The sequence below is a fragment of the Tursiops truncatus genome, chromosome 12, assembly GCF_011762595.2.
Source record: "Tursiops truncatus isolate mTurTru1 chromosome 12, mTurTru1.mat.Y, whole genome shotgun sequence".
Classification (NCBI taxonomy): Eukaryota; Metazoa; Chordata; class Mammalia; order Artiodactyla; family Delphinidae; genus Tursiops; species Tursiops truncatus.
The window spans coordinates 39,021,431-39,048,340 of record NC_047045.1 but is presented as its reverse complement, the minus strand read 5'-3'; the positions used below and the strand labels follow the sequence as shown (position 1 = coordinate 39,048,340).

Genomic DNA, 26,910 nt, shown 5'->3' with positions numbered 1-26,910 from the left:
AGCCAAATAAATAAATAAATATTTTTAAAAAAATAATAATTAATATAATAAACCACATTTATGCTCTTCTTAATGGCACATGGTAACCTATAACACAGAAAGAAGAGGCAATTCAACAGCAACAATTATAAAAGAAATTAGAAAAAGGCAAATTGTCACGAACAGCCCTAACAAGAATTGTTATATACACGTAGGTTGTTTTTTTTTAAACAAGGTCTTGACTTGGGGTCCATGACAAGTCAACTGGCAGGGAAGGGGGGGGATGGTCTGAGAGCCCTCTGAAATTAAAAGAAAATTGTGTGTGTGTATGTTTTTGCATTTCTTCTGAGGTAAGATCTCTAAATATACTACAGATTCCTTCAGATTTTCAAACAAGTGAACAAAAACTGATTAAGAACCACTGTTTTAAAAATAATTGTCAAAACAGTTTTAGAAGGAAATTCTAATAATAGCAGCTCACATTTATTGAGCACCTACTGTGTGCCAGGGACTAGGTTAAGTAACTTAACATAATTACTTGTTTTACTCCTCACAATAATCCTATTATACAAATAACTTAAAAATCCATGGATATGGACTTATATACACTACCAAATGTAAAACAGATAGCTAGTGGGAAGCAGCCGAATAGCACAGGGAGATCAGCTCCGTGTGGTGCTTTGTGACACCTAGAGGGATGGGATAAGGAGGGTGGGAGGGAGATGCAAGAGGGAGGAGATACGGGGATATATGTATGCATATGGCTGATTCACTTTGTTGTAAAGCAGAAACTAACACACCATTGTGAAGCAATTATACTCCAATAAAGATGTTAAAAAAATGATAATAAAAAAAAATCCATGGATAAATCTATTCATTGATTCATTCACTCAGTTTTCTTGAGAACCAACTATAGCTCAGGCACTATTCATGCCACTGGTGAAACAACAATTAAAAACAAATTTCTTTCCTTATGGAGCCTTCCCTCCAGTCAAGGGGAAGAGAGACAAAAAATTAAATAAAGAGCAACAACAGATCACATAATAATCAGTATGCTGGTGAAAATAAAACAGAGTGATATCCTAGGACCTCTGACCAACAGCATGGCATCTCCAGGGAGCTCAACAGAAGTACAGAATCTCAGGCCCTACCCTAGGGGTCTGAATCAAAATTTGCATTTTTAACAAAACACATAGGTGTTTCATATGCACACTGAAGACTGAGAAGCACTATGCTAGGGAATGATTGAGGACTCCTATAGATTATGAGGAAAAGCTTCCCTGTGGAAGTGACATAAGTTGATACCTGAATGCCCAAAGGAGTCAGCCCTGAGGAAGATCTGGGAGAACTTCCCAGGCAGAGCGAAGAGCTCTGGCAAAAACCCTAAAGTGAAAATGGATACAAGCTTCACATTTTCAAAGAAAGAAAAGAAAGTCTACGTGGCTGATTTAAATGAACAAGGTGGAGTATGTTACAAGGTGAAGTTGGAAAGGAGAGGAAGGACCAGATCATGTACGGTCTTGTAAGCCACGGTAAATAGTGTGAATGTGATAGGATTAAGATCAAGTAGAAGGTTTTGATCAGGGGTGTGTCACAATTTGTTTTTTAAAAGATTAATCCGTTTGTAGAAAATAAGATAATAGAAATTCAAAAGGAAAGCAGAAACGGAGGAATAGTATGATATTCAATAATGCTATTATATATTATATATAATATACATATATTTTTATATATGTATGTATTTTTATATTGTATGGTATTCAATAAAACTATTATACACATATATGTAATTTTTTTTTTAAGTGGAAGCAGGGAGACTACTTAGGAAACTCTTAACAATAGTACAGTTCAGAGATGTCTATGATTTGGACCAGAGAGTTAGCACTGCAAGTTGCAGGTTAAGTAAACTGACCAAGATCATATAGTTAATAACAACAGCAGCAACAATTGCTAACCTTTAGTGGGTACTCACTAAGTGCCAGGTACTTTTCTAAGTACTTTACATACCTTCATTCATTTAATCTTCACAACCACCCTATGATGTAGGTACTAACATATTCCTACCTTAAAGGTGAAGACACTAAGGCACAGAGGGACTAAGTAAGTAATCTGTCCATGTTCCCATAGCTAGGTAGTGGCAGAGCCAGCATTTGTACCTACAGGTCCAGCAGGGAGGCAGCATGTTACAGTGGAAGCAGCATGGGCTCTGGAGTCATACCCTCCAGATTTATCTCCTGACTCCACCATTTTGACTCTGGATCATGGCAGCTTGGGCACATGATCACCATCCTAGCCAATGATGCCTAAGAGGAAGTCAGCTTCTGCCAAAGTTTCTCCTGATACTCTTCAAAAGGAGACCAGGACAGAAACTCATTCCTTCCTGCCTCTGTACTTTTACCTGTGAAATTAAGGTAGCTGGACTGCTGCAAGCACCTTAAGAACATGAGGGGAAATGCTGCTCATACACTGAGGACAACAATAATCTTGACATATGTTGTGATAGTTAATTTTATTTGGCAACTTGACTGGGCCATCGAGCGCCTATACATTTAGTCAAACATTATTCTGGATGTGTCTGTGAGGGTGTTTCTGATGAGGTTAACACCTGAAACGGAAGACTGAGTAGACTGTTCTCCCTTATGTGGGTGGGCCTCATCCAATTACTTGAAGCCCTGAACAGAACAAAAGGCTGACTTTCCCCTTAGTAAGAGGGAACTCCTTCCGCCTGACTGCCTTTAAGCTTGGAACATCGGTTGTCTCCTGCCTTTGGACTCAAACTGAAACATCAGTTCTTCATGGGTCTTAAGCCTGCCAGTCTTTGGACTACAACTACACTATGGGCTCTCCTGGTTCTCAGGCCTTCAGACTCAGACTGGAATTACACTACCAACTCTCCTGGGTCTCTGGGTCTCCAGCTTGCTGACTGTAGATCTTGGGACTTGTCAACCTCCATAATTGCATGAGCTGATTCCTTATAATAAATCTCTTTCTAAATGTATATACATCTTATTGGTTCTGTCTCTCTGGAGAACCCTGACTAAAACATATGTCATAAAGCTTAACTGTGTTGACACTGTCTCCATAGAGCTGAGAAATAACAACAAAGGGGATGTGTGGTCTCTGTGTTCTTTGGTGCTTTAAATTGGAATGGAATTTCAAATTCTACACAAAGGTAGATAGTTAAGAAAGTCTTAGAGATATTCTTTAGAGACTTAAGCAAAATGGTGGACCAGACTATTTGAACAAAAAGTAAGCATTTTCCTTTCAGAAATGTTATTTTAAAGGTTTGCTTCACCCTTAAGGTTTTTTTGTTTTAATACCTAAGGTTAAATATTTTTTGAGAATCCATCTCCAACTTCATACTCAAAATAAGTAGAGATGTAGTTTAATGTGCAGAAGTTTTACATACAACTTGTCAGTAAAGTGGGGTTCAACTCAAAAACATTCTGTAAAGATTTCTCAGCTCAAAAGTATCCTATGATTAAAGGAAAGAATTGAAGATACACAAGATAACACATGACCATACAAATTTAAAGAGTTTTCAAGGTAAAGAAAACTATCTTTTTGCATTATTCCTTCCTAGACGGTTGTATGTTCAGAAATATTCAATACAATTTGTGATGAGTCTAGACTACTTCAAGGCATTACATGTGTTTACTTCAGTAGAATTAAAGATGTTATACAAAACTAACAGATTACAAGAGGTATCCATGTAACCCAGAAAAGTTATATGCTTTAGGTTCATTTAACAGCTTAAGGTTTTCTTTACAGACCTTGGATTCATTTGAAAATTTATGAGTGATAGAATTCTGAAAGGTATTCTATATATTATCTTCTCCAAAAAAATCTAAGGTAGATATTGTTATTTCTTACAAATAAGGAAACTAAAACACCACAAAATGTTAGAAAATTTAAGTGAATAGGCAAGATAGGATCTAAAGCTAAGTGACCCCAAACTACCACCAGGATATTGCCCTCATTAAAATCACCATAACACTACAGACAAGTGAAGATTGTGCTCCCATTTATCATAGCCAGGCAACAGAAAAAACACAAACCTCCCTCTAATTTGAAGTACTCAAGCCTCCTGGAGCAACCAACAATCCACCCCTCCTGGGTCTCCATCCTACTCAGGCCCAGCTAGAGCTCTGCCCTGCCTGCACTCTGGGCTCAACCTGCCTCTGCTCATATACGGCACTCTTGTAAAACCCAGTAGCAGCAGCAGCAGCAAATTTTTTTTTTAATTGAAATATAGTTGATTTACAATGCTGTGTTAGTTTCAGCTGTACAGCAAAGTGATTCAGTTATACATCTACATATTCTTTTTTCAGACTCTTTTCCATTATAGGCTATTACAAGATATTGAATACAGTTCCCTGTGCTATATAGTAGATCCTTGTTGTTTATTTTATATATAGTAGTGTGTATCTGTTAATCCCAAATTCCTGATTTATCCCTCCTCCCGCCTTTCCCCTTTGGTAACCGTAAGTTTGTTTTCTATGTCTGTGAGTCAGCAGCTTTTTCACTAAAAGCCCAAAGTTGAAGTGTTAGAGGAAAGAAATTCCTTTCCATATAAATCTAAAAGCCCTTACATTTCACATAGCTGGCTTTTAAGAATTTTGACTAACTAGATTTATGTATACCTTTTTGAGCTTTGAGAACAAAATCTGGCACTAAATGAAGACCTAGCCCTCAAATACAAAGATGACACAAAGTTAGGAGACAAATCAGTGCTGTATCACAGTCAAGATGATGTTGCCGTGCTACACAATGGGATAAAAGTACCAACAGGTGCAATTGGGTTCAAAAACTTAATTATACCGAAAAGAATCATTTGAAAACCTATTAAATAGAAAAACTGAATAAGCAACAACTAATTCCACAAATTATAAAGCAGCTATAGAGTGTAAAGCTCTGTACTAAAAACTTCAAACACAGCTAGCTAGACAGATACTGTAACTGCACTCAAAATATCAACAGGGCACTGGGGGAGATATAAACAAGTGGATAAACAACTTTAACAAAGTGTGGTATGAAGTAAAGGGAAGAGGAGGATGCTATGAGATCACAGAGCCAAAGCTAGTAACCTAGCTTAAGGAGATAAGGGTACTCAGAGGAAATGATGTTTCAATTGAGAGCAAAAGGACAAACAGGAGTTAGCCAGGGAAAAATAGAAGGAAGGGAAGGAAATGCATTAAGCTGGGAGAAGGCTCTAAAATATGAGAGGATAGTACACTGAAGAAAATGAAACAAGTTCAGTATTGAGATATAAAGTGAAAGGCAGAGGGGGCAAGAGTTGGGCTACTAGAAAAATATAAAGGAACCAGGTGACACAGGGCCTTACAACGATAAGCAGTTTGAATTTAATCCTGAAGTTTCCAGGAAGCCACTTATGAATTTTAAAGAACTCAGTGGCTTAATTATACCCCCTCTTAAGCAAAGGAGAATACTGGAAAACATTTTAATGGCTTTATCTTTCTGACATATTAGCAATGACCTGTTGGAAATACAATAGAAGAAAAAAAAACGGATCCCATTTACAATTAAGATAAAAAGTCTAGAATAAAGAAGAGTCATAGTAACAATCAACTTCTAAGATCTATGTGAAGAAAACTAAAATCTTTCTCAAAGGCATAAATGAAAATTTGGGAGACTGGACACAGTGTTATTGAAAAGAAATGCACAACACTGTAACATTGTCAGTTCTTCACAAATTAATTTGCAGATTAAATACAGTTCCACCAAAATCCAAATCCAAAATCCTTAGAAAATCATGAAGATGCAAAGTAATGAGGGGGATCTTGACTACCAGATGAGAAAATAAATATAAAACACTATGAGCAAAAGATCAATGAATAGAATAGATATTCTAAAAGGAAGTCTTCAGGGAATAATTTAATATATAATAAAAGAGGGAGGCATACCAAATATTATCACTGTTCTTTTCTTTTATCACCCAACTTGTAATTATCTATTTGTTATTTATTTTATGTCTGTCTCTCTCAACTAGGCTGCAAGTCACAAGAGGGAAGGTACCATGCCTATTTAATTCACTGTATACCTAGCACCTACAATGCCTGGCATGTGATGGGCACACAATAAATATTTGTTGAATCAATGAATTAAGCAATGGGAGCCAAGAGATCATTCAACAAGTGACATCTGGACAACTGGAAAACAACAGAAAAATTAATTTAGATTATCCCCTCATACTACATACCAAAATACTTTCCAGATGGTTTTAAAATGTAAATATATAAAAAATTTCAAACCAAAAAAATAAAGTATACATGAATATTTACCTAGTCCAGTGGTCTGCAAACTATAGCAGCCTGCAGGCCAAATTGACCATGCACATTAGTCTATTATCTCTGGCTGTTTACACACTACACCACCAGAGTTGAGTATAGTTGTCCCTCAGTATCTGCAGGGGAGTGGTTCCAGGGCCTCCTGCATATACCAAAATCCACAAATGCTCAAGTCCCTTGTATAAAATGGTGCAGTACAATGAATAGTTGGCCCGCTATATCCGCGGATGCCAAACTCACAAATATGGAGGGTCAGCTAAAGTTGTAACAGAGACCATGGCAGGCAAGGACAAAAGTATTATCTGAATGTTTACAGAAAAAGGTTGCCAATCCCTGATCTCTCTTAACAGGTGTGGACTTTCTAAATCTAATCCTGTCTGGACATCACAATCGCCTGTGAAACTCAGACTTAAGGACTCCCAATTAAACCCCAGTAGGAATGGATCAAAAACGTAACTGTAAGAGCTAAAACTTTTAAATGCTTAGAAGAAAGCATAATTGTAAATCTTCATGACCTTGGATTAGGCAATGATTTCTTAGCTATGACACCAAAAGCAGCCAAAGAAAAAATAAATTGGACTTCATCAAAATTAAAACTTTTGTATATCAAAGGACATTATTGGGACTTCCCTAGTGGTCCAATGGTTAAGACTCGGTGCTCCCAATGCAGGGGGCCTAGGTTCAATCCCCAGTTAGGGAACTAGATCCCACATGCTGCAACTAGGAGCCCTCATGCTGCAACTAAGACCTGGCACAGGCAAATAAATAAATTTTTTTTTAAAAAAGGGACATTATCAAGAAGGTGAAAATACAACACACAGAATGACAGAATATATTTTCAATCTATAAATCTGGCATAATTCATTAAGAAATAGAATCCAACAATTTCACCTATGAGTATTTATCTGAAGGAAACAAAATCACTATCTCAAAAAAGTATCTGCACCCCCATGTTCATTGCAGCATTATTTAAATAGCCACGACATGAAAACAACTTAAGTGTCCATCAAGAGATGAAAGGATAACAGAGCAACTAAGACCGTGCACCACAACTACTGAGCCTGTACTCTAGAGCCCGCAAGCCACAACTACTGAGCCCGCATGCCACAACTACTGAAGCCCGTGCACCTAAAGCCTGTGCTTTGCAACAAGATAAGCCACCGCAATGAGAAGACCGCGCACCGCAACAAAGAGTAATCTCCACTCACAACTAGAGAAAGCCTGTGTGCAGCAACGAAGACCCAACGCAGCCAAAAATAAATTAACTAATTAATTTTTTAAAAAAAAGAAAAAAGAAGAGATGAAAGGATAAATCAATAGTAACATAAATCAGGATGTTGATTGCCATTGGGAGTAAAAAGCTAGTGATTTGGAGGGTACACAATGGGAGCCTCTGGGTACTACAAATGTTCTATTTCTTGATTTAGGTTGTATTTACACAAATCTATCCTCTTTATGAAAATTCAGTAGGCTTTACACTTACCACTTGCGTACTTTACTAAATGAATCTTATACTTTAATAAGTATGCTTAAAAAATAAAAATGAAGTTAACAGTAATTATCTTTCCTGTATTTTCTACTATGTACATATAGTATTTTTATAATAAAAATAATTTATTTTTAATAGAAAAAATAACTAATCAAATATAAACAAAAGAGACCTGTCTTATAATAGCCCTAGGAGTCTTAAGGTGAGACATGAATATGACCTGGCCACCAACTTAATGCAACAGGACACAGAAAAGGTAACCTAAAATAGTGCTCTGGCCAGACATGTCCAAAGGAATATATTGAGATATGTGGGCCACATTTTCAGAGTGACATTCAGAAAGCAGACTGTAATCTCAAGAAGGGAAGTAGTTCAAGGATCTAGAAACCGTGTCATAAGATTTGACTGATAAGACAAGAGACAGTTGACATTGAGGAGAGAGTAACAACATCCCAGCACTCTGTGTCTAGCATACAGATGGCACCAAGAAATATTTGGGGAATGAATGAACGGATGAATGGGAGAAATATGTCTTTAATGTTTTAAAGGTTGTCAAATGGAATTGGGACAAGGAGGCAACCAATAATATGATAAATGAATAAATGACTATATAAATGAATAAGATATACTTAAAAAACTGTCATAAGCACACGAGAACTAGAGTTATATAAGTTGTGCCTGGGGAAAGAGTCAAGATGAATGAGAAGTTACAGAAAAGCTCTACTTGAAGAATTCTACTTAAAGAATTTTCTAGCAATTAGGGCTATATAAAAATGAACAGCATGCCTCAAAAAGAAACAATAAAGGCAGAAACTACCTTCCCACCTGACATTTAACTACATAACCCAGAGGTCCTCTTCAGCTCTATTATTCTATGATCCCATGAAATGTTATCTTCATATCTTGCTGCACAGCAAATAATTAACAACTTGAGTTCCTTTGAAAACAGTATTCATAAGCAGTATCTTACTAAATTAAGATAATTTACCTTAGTGACTTACCTGCATACTATAAATCAAATTTCAATAGCCTTCTTTGAAACATCATGACGAAAGCAGTAGCTCATATTTTCTAAGACCCTCTAGATATTCAGAATATCCAGAGGAAAGGTAGTTAAGTCCAGGATAACAATAACCATCCCTGGTTATCTATAGAGGCCCTCTGCACAATCTTAGAAAAATCAAAACTTCGTCTTCTGGAATTCAAAGCACTGAAATCAGACTGAGCCCTTTGCCATTGTTAATATAAGTTAGTCTCCCCGAAAATCAAAATGGTTTTAGTAATTATACATAGAGTTGAGTTCATCCCATTCCTATTCACTGACTGGAATCCACCACCTCTAGCATTTCAATATTAATATTTCAATTACTCCCAGCATAGCCCTACATTTATATAACATTTCTTATAATTTTCAAAGGACTTTCTCCTATTATATAATAACTTATCTGAGCCTCATAGATGACATGTGAGGAAGGCAGAGTTAGGATGACTAATCCCATTCTACAGATGAGAAAAAAGAAATACCAAATTAAATGATTGATCCAGTACCATAGGATGAAACCAGAATCACAATCTAGTCTTTCCGGGTCACATTTTATTATTCATCTGGTATCCCATATGTTCATTAGTCCTATGACAGAACTGATCAAAATTCTTCTAAGTAACAGTTATGGAATAAAATGAGCTTCACTTCTTCACAAAGAGAAAGAAGATTGTTGCCAAAAAAGAACACACGCTTAGTTAAATGAAATCAAAACTATATAAGGAATTTAGATTTCCAGTTTAAAATGTTTACCCAACTGCTGTGCGAAAAATGCACAATCAGGAAAAGCACGTTTAATATTTCTAAAGGGCTGGATTAAAATTTCAGCTGTAACTTCATTACTGTAATTATATTTTTAATGCATATTTATTAAACATCCATTCAAATACTGTGTTCACAATTATTCATGAGTGTTTTGTACATTTGTGTTGATTTTAACAAACTGTAAACAGTGGCCACTGACCAGAAATGTTCTCCTACAATGACAGAAGCCCATGCTAAGGTCACAGGCAGCCCGTTTATGCTCTATTATGTTCTATGCATACCCCAAAGAGAAATAGCTGCTTTTTTCGAAAACTGCAACGGTCATCAATGACCCAAAAAGTCAGATTTACCAGTGACATTAAACACCTATGTTTGATTCAGTGATGAATAAACAAAGTGCAGAATAGAAGAAAATCAAATCTTAATTAAACTCTTTCTTTAAAAAAACAACATAAGCCATCATCAAGGAATGCATTTACTTTATTTATAAAAGGATGATTTAGGGGCTTTAAAAGGGTGCTTTTGATTTAAATAGAAAAATTATGAAAATTAAAACTAAATGCTTGCCAGTTATCATTCTTTTCCTTTTGAAGCTAATCTTAAATGTGCCAATGTGTGTAACTTTACAAAAGAAAAAAAACAGTACTTAAATTTCATAACAAATCAGTAAAATACTGCCTAAAAATCTGAATAAAGCTATTCTGAAGTAATTATAGGCATGGCCTAGCATACTGAGTAACTCCTTAATATTCACCCTTTTCAAACACTATTTAATAATGAGACCTAAGGGGTCTATTTTCTTTCAAACAATAAAGAAAAATAACGTCTATTTGTTATGTTCATTTATTTTAAATTTTTTTACACAAATATATAAATAAGAATTTTTAAATGTAATCTATAGGAATTACATTTAAGATATAAATTGCATTATGAAGCTTTGAAGTAACTACACTAAGAACTGCATGTTCAGGCTTTAAAAATTGTTGAAAACTGGCACACCTGGTCAAGAATATGGATAGATAATGTGTTGAAAAGTATCTTCTAGGATGAGCTGAACGGAGAGAAGAAATAAGGACAAGTAGGACAGTGAAAGAAGGTTATGAAAAAAGATTCTGGAGATTAAAGTATGAGGTACCTCCAGCAGGGTACACATAGAAATGGGACCTCAACAGAGGACCTTAGGCAAGGAAGACAAAACACAGCAGGAAGAACAGACATATTCAAAAGGCTCTTAAAAGAGAAATTAGAACAAATCTTAGTCACAAGCAAGAAAAAAATGAGTGGCCTAGGGAAACAGTATTAGATATAGTCAAGCTGAGGCTACATGACCTTCTGTCAGAATTTATAGAGCGTATTATTGCACTGGGCCCTTGACATCTATTATTTCTGTGGTACTTTTGTGAAAAGACAAATCTAAAATAGGTAAAACCAGGATTTAAGTGGTTAAGAATCCATCTTGCAATGCAGGGGACACCAGTTAGATGCCTGGTCGGGCAACTAAGATCCCACATGCTGCAGGGCAGCTAAGCCCGCACGCCGCAAATAGAAAGAAGCCCACTTGGCGCAACTAAGACCCAACGCAGCCCAAAAAAAAGTTAATTTTTTAAAAATAGTTAAACCCATTTAAATATTCACCATTTACTTAAACAAACAGAATGAAGCTCTTGAGGTATAACACAGTGCAAATACAGTAGATCAATAATCCATCTCTGGACTTCTAAAGTTCCTTTCTAATGGGTTCTACTCTTGAACCCACCCTATTTCATCTGCCCACCCTCCACCCCAGAACTACATCTGAGCACTAGCTATGCCATGTAATAAGTTGTGCTATGCTTAAAAAAAAAAACTGAAAGAAACCATTATCATGAAGTTAATAGTCTCAGGAGCAGGCATGAACCTTCTTTTCTAATATAATAATAAACAATAACGGAAATCCAAGAAACATGAAGTTTCACACAGGGTGTTCATCTAACTGAGTGATAAAAGTCCAAATCCATTTTCTTAACCACTAATCTATACAGCCAATAAATAATACCAATTCATATGGCTGAGTTCTACTCACATTAATACCTAATCAAGATCTCCAATGTACATGTACTAAAGAAGAGATTGTGACTAAAGGTAAATACGAATCTTCAGTTAATATAGAGATCTAAAAATATAACACTGAGATACAGAAGGACACTACAATGATAAGAAGTCACAAGGTGTGACTGTCATATTACCTTGCCTCTATGAAATAAACTTAATTTCTGGGACTTCCCTGGTGGTCCAGCAGTTAAGACTCCGCGCTTCCACTGCAGGGGGTGCAGGTTCCATCCCTGGTCTGGGAACTAAGACCCCACATGCCACGCAGTGTGGCCAAAAAGTAAGAAAAAAAAACAGAAAGAAACTTAATTTCTAAGGCTAGCTTAAGTACAATAGATACGCTGATTTTAAGTTTTAGAAAACTTAGAAGCGTTCTCTTCCTTGGCTTCTCTCCAATTTCCCCTATGACCTCTCTAACTGCTCTCTGATGAGGTCACCTTCTGCTCATAAAACATCAGTTTTCCTCAAGAACTCATCCCTAGCCTTTTCTCCTTTTCATTCTACAAATATTTCAAGGCTAGTTCTTCCATTCTCATGGCTCTCAACACCTCATATTTCCTTTCTTAGACTCAGATCCCATATTTCCTACAACTACTTAGACTTGTTTACCTGGAATTATCACTAACACCTCAACTTTAACATATCCAAAATGGAACCCCTCCCTAAAATGCCTCTGGCCTTACTTTTCATTTGTTTAGTTTCCTTTGATAGACGGAATTTGATGCCATTAAATTACCCAAACTAGGAAACCCAAATTGACCTTAACTCCTCTCTTTCCTTGTCTCCCCCAGATCCTGTCAATTTTACCAAAGCAGGGTCTCTGAATTCCCTCCTTCGCTGCCCTGCTCTCCATCTTTACCACAGCAGTAATTCAGGGCCTAAATCACTCTCCCTAAACTACTACAACTTCCTCCTAAATAATCACCAAGCTTCCAATATTCCCCCATCCAGGCATTCCTGACCTGTTTTTCAGGTAGCCACAGGGATAATCATGCTAAAATGGACCTGATCACTTCTCTTCTTAAGAAATCTTCAGCAGTATCGCCCTGAGCCTACACATCTTTGCATACTATACAGGACTCTTCTAACCAGAATCCAGCCCACCTGCCAAGCTTCATCTCTAGCTGTTCCCCCTGAGGGACTATACATACACCAATAAGGGCCAGGTGCAGCTCACTTCCACACTTTTGCTAAAAAGCCCTCCCCTCTCCAAGCAGAGAGGCTTTCTCCTCTGTAGTCCTACAACACTTCAGATGGGCCTAGATTATGGTGGTGTTAATGTTCATTGTCACGGTAAAGAGCTAGTAGAACACAGTGGTTGGTTAAGTTTGTGCTTCTGGAGGGAAAATGCCTGGGCTCAAATACCACTTGAGTAGCCATGCCTGTTTAGTCATTTATAAAACAGAGATGACAATACCTTTATAGATAGCACAGGGAACTCTACTCAATACTCTGTAATAACCTATATAGGGAAAGAATCTTAAAAAGAATGGATATATGTACATGTATAACTGAATCACTTTACTGAATCACTAAAGTGATTCAGTTTCACCTGAAACTAACACAACAATGTAAATCAATTATACTCCAATATAAAATTTTTAAAAAGAAACATTAAAAAATAAAATTTTTTAAAAAATTTTAAAATAATTTTATAATAGAGTTTTTATGAAGATAAATTATGAGAGAAAGAAACGGCTAGCAGACTGCCTGGAACACAGAAAGGGCTCAATAAACATTAGCTCTTGTAATTCCATCTCCCAAGACTGTAAGCTATTCAAGGCCTGGCAGCCAATTTCATTCACTTTCCCCCTCCATACACTTAATACAAGACTTCAACTGAATTAGCAATCTCGAGGCATTTTCTACCCATACCATGACCACTCTGATTTCTAATAAAATGTTTCCCCATAACTATCTGGAGACTGAATAACTGTTACATTAAATGAAAATACACTTAGACCTAAAAGAAAACAAGCAGTAATATCAAAATTGACATATATACTTAAATTATTTAAGATACCAAATTTTATTGATACTTTCAATTGTTTAATAATCTGACTAATGGAAATACATATATCGCAAAGTGGAATTTATAAGTTGTACTTCCTAAGGAATTTAAAGTTAGGTGATATGAATGAACACCATTTTAGGACCCCTAAAGTTTTCACATTTCCAGTTACCAAAATGTCTTAGAGCCAAGGCTGGCATTAAAGCTTAGATGGGGACTTCCCTGGTGGTCCAGTGGCTAAGACTCTGCATTCCCAATGCAGGGGGCCCGGGTTCAATCCCTGGTCAAGGAACTCGATCCCGCATGCTGCAGCCAAGACCCCATGCAGCCAAATAAATTAATTAAGGGAAAAAAAATGAAAGAAAGAAATGAAGCACAAAAACAAAGAATATGCTCTTCCTTTCCCCTCATTCCTTTCCTTTATCTACTTCCTTCTTTTGTTTAACATTAAGTGTAATGTGCTTCCCTCACATTACACTGCAGTAAACAGTAGGCTTGAAAAGATTAAAAAAAGGAGATAAAACAAATGTCAACAGTAAATACCCCCCCAAAAACATCAAGAAAACGATAGAAAACAAACTTAAATCAGACTCTAAATACTGAATAACGTTTCAACTTAAATTTTTCTTTTACTTAAAGAGGGGGAAGGAGCAACTTTAGTTACAATTAAATTGACCTCTAACTGCATTTTCATCAAATGTCCACATTCAAAACAAATTCTGGGGCTTCCCTGGTGGCGCAGTGGTTGAGAGTCCGCCTGCCGATGCAGGGGACACGGGTTCGTGCCCCGGTCCGGGAAGATCCCACATGCCGCGGAGCGGCTGGGCCCGTGAGCCATGGCCGCTGAGCCTGCGCATCCGGAGCCTGTGCTCCGCAACGGGAAAGGCCGCAACAGTGAGAGGCCCGCGTACCGCAAAAAAAAAAAAAAAAAAAAAAATTCTGCCACTTAACTAGCCAAATAACTTCTGCAACCTTGGGTTCCTCATCCCCAAAATGAGGATAACGGGAATTAAACAAGATAAGCACTTAGCATATTGCATGATCCAGAACAAACATTAAGGCTCATGTTGTTATGCTAATGTTCCTTAAATCCTAATTTTCATAAATTATGGTACATGCATTGAACGGAATTCTATTTTAACCATTTAAAACATGAGGTACAGGGACTTCCCTGGCAGTCCAGTGGTTAAGACTCTGAGCTTCCAATGCAGGGAGGGCCCATTCAATCCCTGGTTGGGGAACTAAGATCCCACATGCCTTGTGGCAGCCAAAAAAAAGAGGCAGTTCTACACGTATTTATATGGAATGATCTCCAAGATATACTACATGAAAAAAAAAGGAAGGACCAGAACAGTGTGTATAGTATATTACCACTTCTATTTTTCTTTAATTCAGGTATTTATAAAAATATATGGTGGATATATACAGAATGTCTCGGGAAGAATACATAAGAAACAAGTATGAGAAGTTGCCTCTGGGAAGGAAAACTAAATGGCTATGGAACAGGAGAGGAAGAAAGTCAACATTTTACCAAATTCCTTCTTGTACCTTTTGAATTTTGTGTTATTTGCTTGTATAGCCTATTCCAAAATTTTTTTAAATAGTTTATATTAAGATCGAAACCTCATGCTACCAAAATATTCCATTATACAGTAAGTGGATTACGCTAAACTTTACAGTAAAACCTAAGGTGACTTAATCACAGTTTTAGTATTAATTTCAACTCTATTTATGATAATAATCAAAGACTGATAGAGTTTTAGCTAAACTGCCAATGAGAATCAGTTTATTAAGATGTATAAGGGTGGGGTTCCTGAAGATTTTTTTTAAAAAGGAAAGCTTAAGTATGTGGATGAGGGAGCAATAAGAATAACGTCATTCATTCACTCAAAAAATATATCTGCCCATCAGGTGCCAAACACTGTGCTAAGTGCTGAGGAAACAATGACACCCAGTCCTTGCCTTTGAGTAGCCCGCAATTTAGTGGGAGTATATGAATATAGTAAAACTAGCACTCCTGTGGCCTTGGTTACTCAAAATACAGGTTCATTCACTCATGAATAACAATTTGAAAGAATGAATGAATGATGCAAGCCCGGTGACAAAATACGCCTCGCTGAAGCCTCTAAGACTTGAAAAGAACACAAAGAATCGACCCCTCAATCTGAGAATGTCAGTACACTTGCATTCCCGCAATCCAGAGAGCACGCAGGGCCTGCAGATGTCAGAGGTACAGTCCCGGGTCACCAGCCTGGAGAGCTTGGGATGCGGCAGGTTGGAAGAGTTCCCAGGCCTCAACCCCACACTTGAATCCCTTCAAGCGAGGTACTCCCCACACCTGGGTTTACAGGTCTCTAACAGCCGGAAAGGAACAAACCCTGGGTCGACATCTAACCCTCAAAATGAAAGTTACTCTGGGCCACCTCCCTCAGTGCTCCTTCATGAGCAGGCAGTAACAGCGGTGCAAGAGAGGGTGGAACTCCTCTCGAAGAAATCTCTCGAAAACCGTGAACCAAGGAGGCAGTTTGGGGAGCTCGAGGAGGGAGGGTGACTGCCCCGAGACTTCCCCGGTCATAAGCAGTCGTCTCGGCTTACTCCAGATACAGTCACTAACCTTTACAAAAGGGGTTTCCAGGGGCGGTGACCGAAGTGGGGAGAGCAGCGGCCCAAGCCCTGCACCGGACACATCTTCCTCTCAGCCGGCTCGGCGCTAAGCGCAGGGTAACCAAGGGCGACCAAGAGGCCGCCATCTTGAGCTCCGTACAGGGGAAGGAAAAGGAAAACTTTATTGAAACCCAGAAGAGAGACGGTAGCACAGACAAATCCAGCCGTGCTCACGGAAGGCTCCGCCCGACAGAACGAAAGGGAGCAGCGGAAGAACGCGACCTCTAGTAGCTCGAGGGCAAGCTGGACTCCAATGCCCTTCGATCCCTCCGGGCAAAACAAACCGGGACTACGACTCCCAGCATGCAGTGCGGCGGCGCGGGGCCGGGCGAAGGGACGGGGCGGAGGGCAGCTTTAGGCTGGGGGGAGGGGCAGTTGTCCGCCCAGCGCCTGCTGCAGCTGATCTAAAAACATTTTCAAGGAGTTAGAACGTGTTTGCGGCGTGTATTCAAGTAACCACTCCTCAGCCTTTTCGGTAGCGTACCTGACCGAGATTCCAAAACCTAAATAAAGTGTAGGTGATCCAGTGGGCCTTCATATTTTAACGAAATATTGTTATCGCCATAAACGGTATCCCCAATTTATTTGCCTCCAGCGTCCAACGCATCTTTGGCAGAGTACATGAAATGTGCTCCTACCACTTTTACTTTTTGTATTTCAAGAGCATAAATCATTTTCAATGTGGCATATACTCAAATGTTTTGAAAGAACATGGAAAATTTGTGTAACATGGGAAAGCCAATGGCCCGAGATGGACTGTGGGACAGTGTATCTAAGGAGGAATTTCTAAGTGATCTGCCCTAATTTGATTAAACAAAAAATGTTTTGAGTCACTATGATAACTGTATTGGGAATACAAACTGCTGTCCAGAAGAGGCAGGCAATCCGGTAAGGAAGGATAAAGAAAGCGACCAAAGATTCTACTAGGTGTTCTGGAAACAGTGAAAGAGCACTTTGGCTGGGAAATCAGGAAGGCCTTCTAGCAGCTTTATTTTTAACAGGAAACGAAGACCTTCCAAGAACAGGAAATAGAGTGAGCTAAGGCAGGCAAGCAAGAAAATCTGGACTAGGGACTTTCTTGGCATTCCAGTGGTTAAGGCTGCGCTTCCGCTGCAGCAGGCACGGCTTCCATCCCTGGTCGGGGGAGCTATGATCCCGGGTGGCGCAGTGGGGCAAAAAAAATAAAAATAAAAAAACTGGATTACAGGAAGGAGAAAGCCACGTTTCAGACTACACTAGAAAGAGTTCCAGGAAGTTAGTTAGTTGGTCTACAATAGAAGATTCCAAAGAAACAGGAAAAGGAGAGCATATAATATTTTGGAGATTTCTCTACTGACTCTGTCAAATCGTTTATAGAAAAATTATTTTGATTGTGTCCTTCAAAATGTCATTTCACATTTTTTTCTATCTTTAATTCCATTGTCTGACACGACAAACGATTCCTCCATGTTTGTTTCATTTAATGTTACTAATTTTTGGTGTGACACTTTGTGAAAGGCCTTTTGAAAAAACTGGACTGTTTCTTCCTTGACTTACATATTCATTACTCTCAAGACTTTTAGAGAGTGTCTGGGTATCATTTTGTTTGCCCTGGGAAAACAACTTCTTGTCTTGGTCTTGGTCAATGAAATTACCTCTTAGTAGAGATTCCAAAGGCTTAATAATTATGGAAGTGAAATAGGAACTCATTGATAGTTTAATGCCAAATTGGCAGGAAGATCTGCAGGAAATTTTCACATGACTGTGCAAGTGGACAGAAACATGGCAAATGAACTTTATTGTGTACAAGTATGAGGTAACTTGGAAATAATTTAAATTACATTTGTTGTATTCAAGAGAATTTATTATGACCAGAAAACTAATTAAGTAGCCACTGTAAACTATTTTATTAAAATACCAATCCCAAACTCCTGCTGTTCCTGCAATTGCTAAAACAAAAACAAACAAAAAAAAGCCCTAAGGCTTCCCTGGTGGCGCAGCAGTTGGGAGTCCGCCTGCCGATGCAGGGGACACGGGTTCGTGCCCGGGTTCGGGAGGATCCCACATGCCGCGGAGTGGCTGGGCCCGTAAGCCATAGCCGCTGAGCCTGCGCGTCCGGAGCCTGTGCTCCGCAACGGGAGAGGCCACAGCAGTGAGAGGCCCGCGTACCGGAAAAAAAAAAAAAAGCCCTAAAAGGCATTTTGAACATTATCAGAAAATGTAAATCAGAAAATCACAAAGCATTATCTTTTCCTACTAAAAAATCTCCCTAGAGAAGTGCCAATTAGTTCTGGACTCTAATCTCAGGGACAAAACCAGGCCAGGGCTGGCACCGTGGTTAAGAATCTGCCTGCCAATGCAGGGGACACAGGTTCGAGCCCTGGTCTGGGAAGATCCCACATGCCGTGAAGAAACTAAGCCCGTGCACCACAACAACTGAGCCTGCACTCTACAGCCCGAGAGCCACAACGACTGAGCCCACGTGCCACAACTACTGAAGCCCGCACGCCTAGAGCTCGTGCTCCGCAACAAGAGAAGCCTCCGCTCGCCGCAACTGGAAAAAGCCTGCGTGCAGCAATGAAGACCCAACACAGCCATCAATCAACGAATCAATGCAATCATTAAAAAAAAAATGATGACAAAAATGGGAAAGAAAGTTGTTGGTCGATAACATACTATGGTATGTGAGTTTCTGGAACTCACAAACCTGTTTCCCACCTCAAAGCTTTTACATTTCCTGTGCCTTCTGCATGGAATGCTCTCCTCCAAGATATCTACTTGGTTCACTTCCTTGTGTCCTTAGTTCCTTATGCTACCTTGCCAGTGAAGGCCTTTCCTAACCACCTAACTACCTAACTTCCTCCTTCCTAGCTTTATTTTCTCCAACATCACTATATATACTTTACTAATTTATTAGCTTATTATCTGCTCTTACTGCTCTTCCTAGAGTTTAAGCTCCATGTGGACTGGGATTAATGTCTCTTTTGTTCACCGCTGTATCCCCAGGGCCTAGAATAGTGCCTAAGTTAGTACACACTCCATAAATGTGTATTAAGTGACTGAATGAGTTGTCTTAGTACAAATACAAAATTTACCATCATTTTAGTCTTTCTGCAAAAACCAGACTACCTGCTTCATGAAATCAGTGATGCTCCTAATATTTTGAGTCCACTTGAAGATTAATAAAAAACACCATCGGACTTCCCTGGTGGCGCAGTGGTTGAGAGTCTGCCTGCCGATGCAGGGGACACGGGTTCGTGCCCCGGTCTGAGAAGATCCCACATGCCGCGGAGCGGCTAGGCCCGTGAGTCATGGCCACTGAGCCTGCGCGTCGGAGCCTGTGCTCCGCAACGGGAGAGGCCACAACAGTGAGAGGCCCGCATACCGCAAAAAAAAAAAAAAAAAAAAATCAAATTCAATATCAGAGAAGTAATTGGAATACAGCCAAAGAGCCCTTATTTTTCACTTATTTATTCATTCATTTATTTATCATCACACATGTTTCCTCATAATTATAGGTTCTTCTAATTTAACAAAGAAACACTTTAGCTACAAGAGACAATATGGTTCATTTGAAGACACATAAGGAATGATTTAAACCATAAAAACTCATTTTCTGGAGTCAGAGTCAAAATATCTAGCTTCTAAATTCCAATATTTGTAATTAAAGATCCTTGGTCAAAAATATAATTTAGGTTCCTTAATTTCAACAAACAATAAATATGCCTAAGTGCCTTATTACCTATGGAAATTTCTAAACCAGATATACCCACCTCAGTAATATAAATTTATATCAAGTATAGATGTTGTGGCAAGCAATCCATTCCTTCTAATAAGTAAGATTACACATCTGCTGAACTTCCAACAAAAGCTACCATTTTTTTCCTTAATGAAACACTATTTCATCTGTAACCAGAGACTGGCCAAAGACAAAATATTTGAAGTCATGTTCAGTGCTCAACTCTTTATTTAGTTTCTTTCTACTTATTTTCAACAACAGATTCAAAATAACTGGTTCGGTTGTTTTTCAGGTTTTTTAATTGAAATATAGTAGATTTACAATATTATATTAGTTTCAGATATACAGCATAGTGATTCAGTATTTTTAGAATATACTCCATTAAAAGCTATTAATATTATAAAATAATGGCTATAATTCCCTGTGCTATAGACTATATCCTTCTTTCTTATCTATTTTATACATAATAGCTTGTATCTCTTAATCCCATACCCCTACCTTGCCCCTCCCCACTTCCCTCTCCCCACTGGTAACCACTAGTTTGTTTTCTAAATCTGTCTGTTTCTGTTTTGCATCTATGTTCGTTTGTTTTATTTTTGAGATTCCACATATAAATGATATCATACAGTGTTTGTCTTTGATTTATTTCACTAAGGATAATATTCTCTAAGTCCATCCATATTGCTGCAAATAGCAGAATTTCATTCTTTTTATGACTGAGTAATATTCCATTGTATATATAATTTGTTTACATATATATACATATATATACACCACACATATATATAAACACATATATACACCACATACACATATATGGTGTGTATATATATTCCCTCTGTTCATGGACACTTGGGTTGCTTCCATATCTTAGCTATTGTAAATAGTGCTGCTATGAACATTGGGGTGCATGTATCTTGCTGAATTAATGTTTTCTTATTTTCTAGATATATACCCAGTAATGAAATTTCTAGATCATATGGTAGTTCTATTTTAGTTTTTTGAGGAACTTCCATACTGTTTTCCATAGTGGCTGCACCAATTTACATTCCCACCAACAGTGTATAAGTGTTACCTTTGCTTCACATTCTTGCCAAAGTTTGTTTTCTGTAGACTTTTTGATGATGGCCATTCTGACAGGTGTGAGATGATACCTCATTGTGTTTCTGATTTGCATTTCTCTAATAATTTGCAATGTAAAGCATCTTTTCACATGCCCGTTAGCTGTTTGTATGTCTTCCTTGGAGAAATGTCTATTCAGATCTTCTGCCCATTTTTGGATTGGGCTGTTCTTTTTTTTTTTGATTTTTTGGTTTTTTGATATTGAGTTGTATGAGTGTTTTTCAGTTTTGAATATCCTTTATCAGGATATTTTTTTTTATTTGAACCACATGATAATATGTCTATTTGTCTATTTACCTATATATTTCCTCCTTAAATGTTTCTTACCCAAATTTTAAGGGGGAAGGAGAGGCTTTTCTTATGTAATTTCTCCACATGCCCTCTCTGCCATCTTTCTTTTTTTTTTTTTTTTTTGCAGTACGTGGGACTCTCACTGCTGTGGCCTCTCCCGTCGCAGAGCACAGGCTCCGGACGTGCAGGCCCAGCGGTCATGGCTCACAGACCCAGCCGCTCCGCGGCACGTGGGATCACCCCGGACCGGGGCATGAACCTGTGTCCCCCGCATTGGCAGGCGGACTCCCAACCACTGCGCCACCAGGGAAGCCCCCATCTTTCTTTCTAAAATAGCAGCAACCCACAGCCATTTCTAACCTCCCCCAAATCCACATGCAAATTTGTAATCTGGGAGCCACCTTCAATTAATTTCTCTTCCTCATGATTCAGATGCAATCTTTCATTAGATATAATTGAATCTATCATCTTAATATGGCATAAATCCACCAACTACCATTGGGTCTTCCTCCTGTCTTTCTGAGGGTAATACAGTCATCTCCTAACTGGCTCTGTCTCTCTCTCCTCTGATCCATCTTGCTATCAGGTTTGTTTCCAAAAATGTGACCTATCTGACCACATTGCATCACAGATTCTGAACTTGCAATGCCTCCCTACTGTCTACCGAATGAAATACAATTTATTATGGACCTTTAGAAAATCAAGATCTGGTTCCTAACCTACCTTACCATCTTCTCATAAGTGATTGAAACCCAGTGATTTACCAAGTATCTCATTTGTTTTCATGAACCTCCATATATACTATTCTCAAAAAACTGGAAAACTGATCTCATCTTCCCACACCCTACCCCCATCTTTATTTCCTAAATGCGTTCTGATACTTTTCTTATTGGGTTGGGCAAAAAGTGCCTTTGGTTTTTAAGTAAAAATAAAAGACACGTTTTTCATTTTCACCAAGAACTTTATTGAACAACGTAGTCACCCTTTTTTTCCACTACCTTCTGCCATTTTTCAGGCAACTTCATAATCCCATCTTCCTAAAACTTTTTATCTTTTTGAGCAAAGAACTGTTCCAGGTGCCTTTTACAGTCTTCCAGGGAATTGAATTTTTTTCCATTAAGAGAACTTTGTAAAGACCTAAATAAATAGAAATCCGAAGGTGTAATGTCTGGTGAATTCAGTGGATGAATCAGAACTTCCCAGCCAAGCTGTAACCGTTTTTGCCAGGTCATCAAAGAAACATGTGGTCTTGCGTTATCCTGATGGAAGATTATGCATTTTCTGTTGACTAGTTCTGGACGCTTTTCATCGAGTGACGCTTTCAGTCGGTCTAATTGGGAGCAGTACTTGTTGGAAATAATCGTTTGGTTTTCCTGAAGGAGCTCATAATAGAGGACTCTCTTCCAATCCCACCATATACACAACATCACCTTCTTTGGATGAAGACCGGCCTTTGGTGTGGTTGGTGGTGGTTTATTTCGTTTGCCCCACAATCTCTTCCATTCCACATTATTGTATAGTATCCACTTTTCATCGCCAGCCACAATTTGTTTTAAAAGTGGAACATTTTCATTACGTTTAAGTAAAGAATCGCATGTGGAAATACAGTCAAGAAGGGTTTCTTCGCTTAACTTATGTGGAACCCAAACATCAAAGAGATAAACATAACCAAGCTGGTGCAAATGATTTTCAATGCTTGATTTGGATATTTTGAGTATGTCGGCTATCTCCCGCGTGGTATAACATTAATTGTTCTCAATGAATGTCTCGATTTGATCGCTATGAGTTTCAACTGGTCTACCCCACCGGGGAGCATCATCCAGCGAGAAATCTCCAGCATGAAACTTTGCAAATCACTTTTGACATGTTCGATCGGTCACAGCATCTTCTCCATACACTGCACAAATCTTTTTTTGCTTTTCAGTTGCGTTTTTACCTTTCTTCAAATAATAAAGCATAATATGCCAAACATGTTGCTTTTTTCTTTCATCTTCAAAATTAAAATGGCTACATAAAAATTCACCAATTTGGATGCCTTTTTTTTTTTTTTTTGGCTGTGTTGGATCTTTGTTTCTACGCACGGACCTTCTCTAGTTGACGTGAGCGGGGGCTACTCTTTGTTGCGGTGCGCGGGCTTCTCATTGCGGTGGCTTCTCTTGTTGCGGAGCACGGGCTCTAGGTATGCGGGCTTCAGTAGTTGTGGCTCACGGGCTTAGTTGCTCCATGGCATGTGGAATCTTCCCAGACTGGGGCACGAACCCGTGTCCCCTGCATCGGCAGGCGGACTCTCAACCACTGCGCCACCAGGGAAGCCCTAATGTAATTACTTTTATATAATAATTATGATCTTGAAAGTCTGCAAAGTGATTAAAGGGCATTTTCTAAGAAATAGATTTCTGGATTTAAATTATACAGTTTTTCTGCTTATAGTTTTGGTGTTATCTAATTTATTATTATTACTATTATTAAATAGTTTTGAAGTGGCAAGTATAGAGTTAGACATTTACAAATATCTGAGATGTTAGGTCTAAAATGTTTTTAATCACAGATTTTGAAAGTTGACACAAGTATATCCCCGTTATCCTTTTTGTTTTTTAGCATTTATTAGTTTTGACTCACTCTAGCATGTTATACACATAGCACCTGTGCCCATTTAGCAAAGAATTTCAGTACAAATCACTCAGAATTGAATAGACATCTCTAAGAAGCATTACAATTGTTGAAATATTTTTAGAAACTGAAACAAGGAAATAAACAACTTCAGTAAAAGTGATTTAAATAACAAATAACGTATCTTTATAAACAGCTTATCTCCTTGAGAACAAAGAATAAACAAGGAGATGAGGTTTTTTTTCCCTTCACTGTTAAAGCAGATCACAATATGAATGGGTGAAATGTCATGAATAATTGGAGAAAATCACAGAGTAATCTTCGACAAAAACATCTGATTTATTTAAAATTGTCGTTGTTTGTCTTATTAGAACCTTTATTTAACCTTGTTATCCACAATGCAGTATTCAAGCTGGGCTATCAAAAACATACTTTGGAACTAACGATATTTTGAAATTTTTGACTTTCTCAAATGCAGGCTATGGTAATGTAAATCTCCCATGGCAGATGTTTTACTTGGGACCTAATTAATTGACATTGCCTTAGACAGAAATGCCTGTGAAAACTAATATTTTGAATCTAAAATGACAGTAAATAAATCAAGGTTTTGAAACACTCTGTCAATAGATTTAAGCTCAGGTTTCTGGTCAAGAGGATCATCAAGCTTTCCAGTACTAGATTCATTTAGTTACAACATTGATTGAATAGCCTCTGCTCACAGGCCTAGCCACACAGCACCAGTCACTTCTAATCATGGCTTCAAGGCCTCATCCTATGATTTTCAACTACATTCTTTCTTTCTAGGTAAGGCCATTTCCTTATGGACTTGTTCACAGATTCTAGGCATTTCAAGGCTTACCATGTGTCCGGCACTGTTCTAACTGCTTTATAAATATTAACTCTCAGTACTCATAATCACCTGGTAAGGTAGATACTATTTTTGTCCCCATTTTACACATAAAGAAACAGAGGCACAGTCAGGCAAAAAACTTTTCTAGGGTTACTTGGCTACTAAGGATTTTGCCCATTTCCTCTACCAAACCCTCACTAAATATAATTGATTTGCTCATAGCATTGTCTTCAAGTCAGACACATTTATGTAAAATATAAATTTCTAGGCAAGAGATATCTATACTATAAAAACATATCAGAACGGTAGTACGTAAATCACACTAGTATTGTGCCTAATGGATAGAAGAAATTAGAGAAAGCAAGGTAGCATGGAGATCTCTGTGGTCTAACATTAACCAAGCTAGGGTATGGCAAGGGGGTGAGGGCAGATGAGAAAGAGGTGAAAAAGATGATGCACAGCTAAAGCCCAAGCGATCCAAAAAATAATACTTACAGCAAAAAGGATATAAATATTGGGGGTATTGCTTGAGAGTAAATGGAATGAGAGTGACTTTAGATATGCTGAGTTTGGTTAGTCAATAGGACAACAAACAGAAATAGCACATGGGTGCCTGTGTGAGTGTGTGCTGTGGGGTGGCAAACATGGTAGTAATAGGCCCATACTCCAAGTTGAAGTAAGTATCGATTTGGGAGCATTAAACAGCTGAGTGGATCAAGCCTTGTCGCAGCAGGCCTGGTCAATCTCTCTACTGAAACCAGCCCACAGGTTCTGGCCAAATACACCTCCTGCGAAGATGTGTTCCCAAACGAGTAGTTAGGAGAGCTTACTTCCTTTGCAAACACAACTAGGAGTCAAAGCTGGTGTGCCTGTGTATATCCTAGTGGCTAAGGCCTTTCACTAGAACACTGATACCAAATCACAGAGATTTGCCAGGCCTTTCACCTCCCAGTAGGAGTTACGGCGCTGTTTGCGTCCTGACACTCTCTTCCGACCTGGCATCTCATAGATTTCCAGTCTGGGCAGTCCTCAGCTGCTTAATGCAGTACCTTCTTTGGGTCAAACTAGAGAAACAGGGGCAACTATTTCTCAAGTCCATTCTTTTCTCTACATTCCCACTGCTGCTATCTTAGTTCTGCCAGAGTGATCTTTCTAAACTAAAAATCAAGTCACTCCCATTCAGTGGTTTCCTTTAGAATGTCTTTAGATAAGGGTCAGAACCACAAACACTGTAATGCCTCATGGCCTTGTCCCTCTGGCCTTAGTCCTTGTCATTTTGCACTTTCATTCCAGTAGTACTAAACTATGTGTAGTTCCCCAGCAGTGCTTTCCTCTGGGCCTCTGTATTTATCTCTTTCTCTGGAATGCATCTCCCACACACAGGCACACCCAAATCACAGGCACTTTGCACGTCAAACACCAACTTTATGTCTCAGTTTTGTTGCTTCCTTCTGGAATTCTTTCCCTACTACCCTTCAGACTGGGCTATGTGGCTCTCATCACGTTCTACTGACGTGTCCCTATGACCACACTGAAAGATCCTGGAAACAAAAACCATATCTTTTTCCCACCTTCCCTCCTCTCCATGCTCCCTCCTGCCCTAGCACCTAGCACAGCACTTGGTTTTCTGTAGCTGCTCAGTACGTATTTGTCACATGAATGGCTAGAATGCTCTAAGCGTCCTAAGGGAGACATATCTGTTCAGCTAAGGAGATCACATGATGCTATTGGTTCTGGAAATGACCCTCTCCCTGCCCCACCAACTAATCAATACAATATATATGGCATTCTTCAGATTCTCTAGATCCTTGCTATTTGGTGTGGTCTGGAGACCAGCAGCGATGGCATTTTCTGGAACTTGTCAGAAATGCAAAATCTCAGGTCTCATCCTAGAACTCCTGGATCAGAATCTGCAGTTTTATACAATCTCCAGGTGACTTGTATGCATATTAATGTTTGAGAAACACTGCTCT

The 26,910-nt window shown here is 38.6% G+C and overlaps 1 protein-coding gene across 9 annotated transcripts in view; it reads right to left on the bottom strand.

The window, feature by feature from the left end:
- The window catches only part of AFG1L (AFG1 like ATPase), a 195,095-nt gene extending 178,452 nt beyond the window's left edge, over positions 1-16,643 (bottom strand). For 2 of the 9 annotated variants that reach the window (XM_019929534.3, XM_019929532.3), the window contains exon 1: positions 16,297-16,631. In XM_019929534.3, coding sequence (XP_019785093.1) covers positions 16,297-16,432 — 136 coding nt within the window. In that variant the 5' untranslated portion in view covers positions 16,433-16,631. Of the gene's footprint in view, positions 1-16,296 lie in introns of all 9 variants that reach the window. The other 7 variants (XR_012324774.1, XM_073789485.1, XM_073789484.1 and 4 more) reach the window with 7 other exon arrangements.
- Between the last annotated feature and the right edge of the window lie 10,267 nt (positions 16,644-26,910).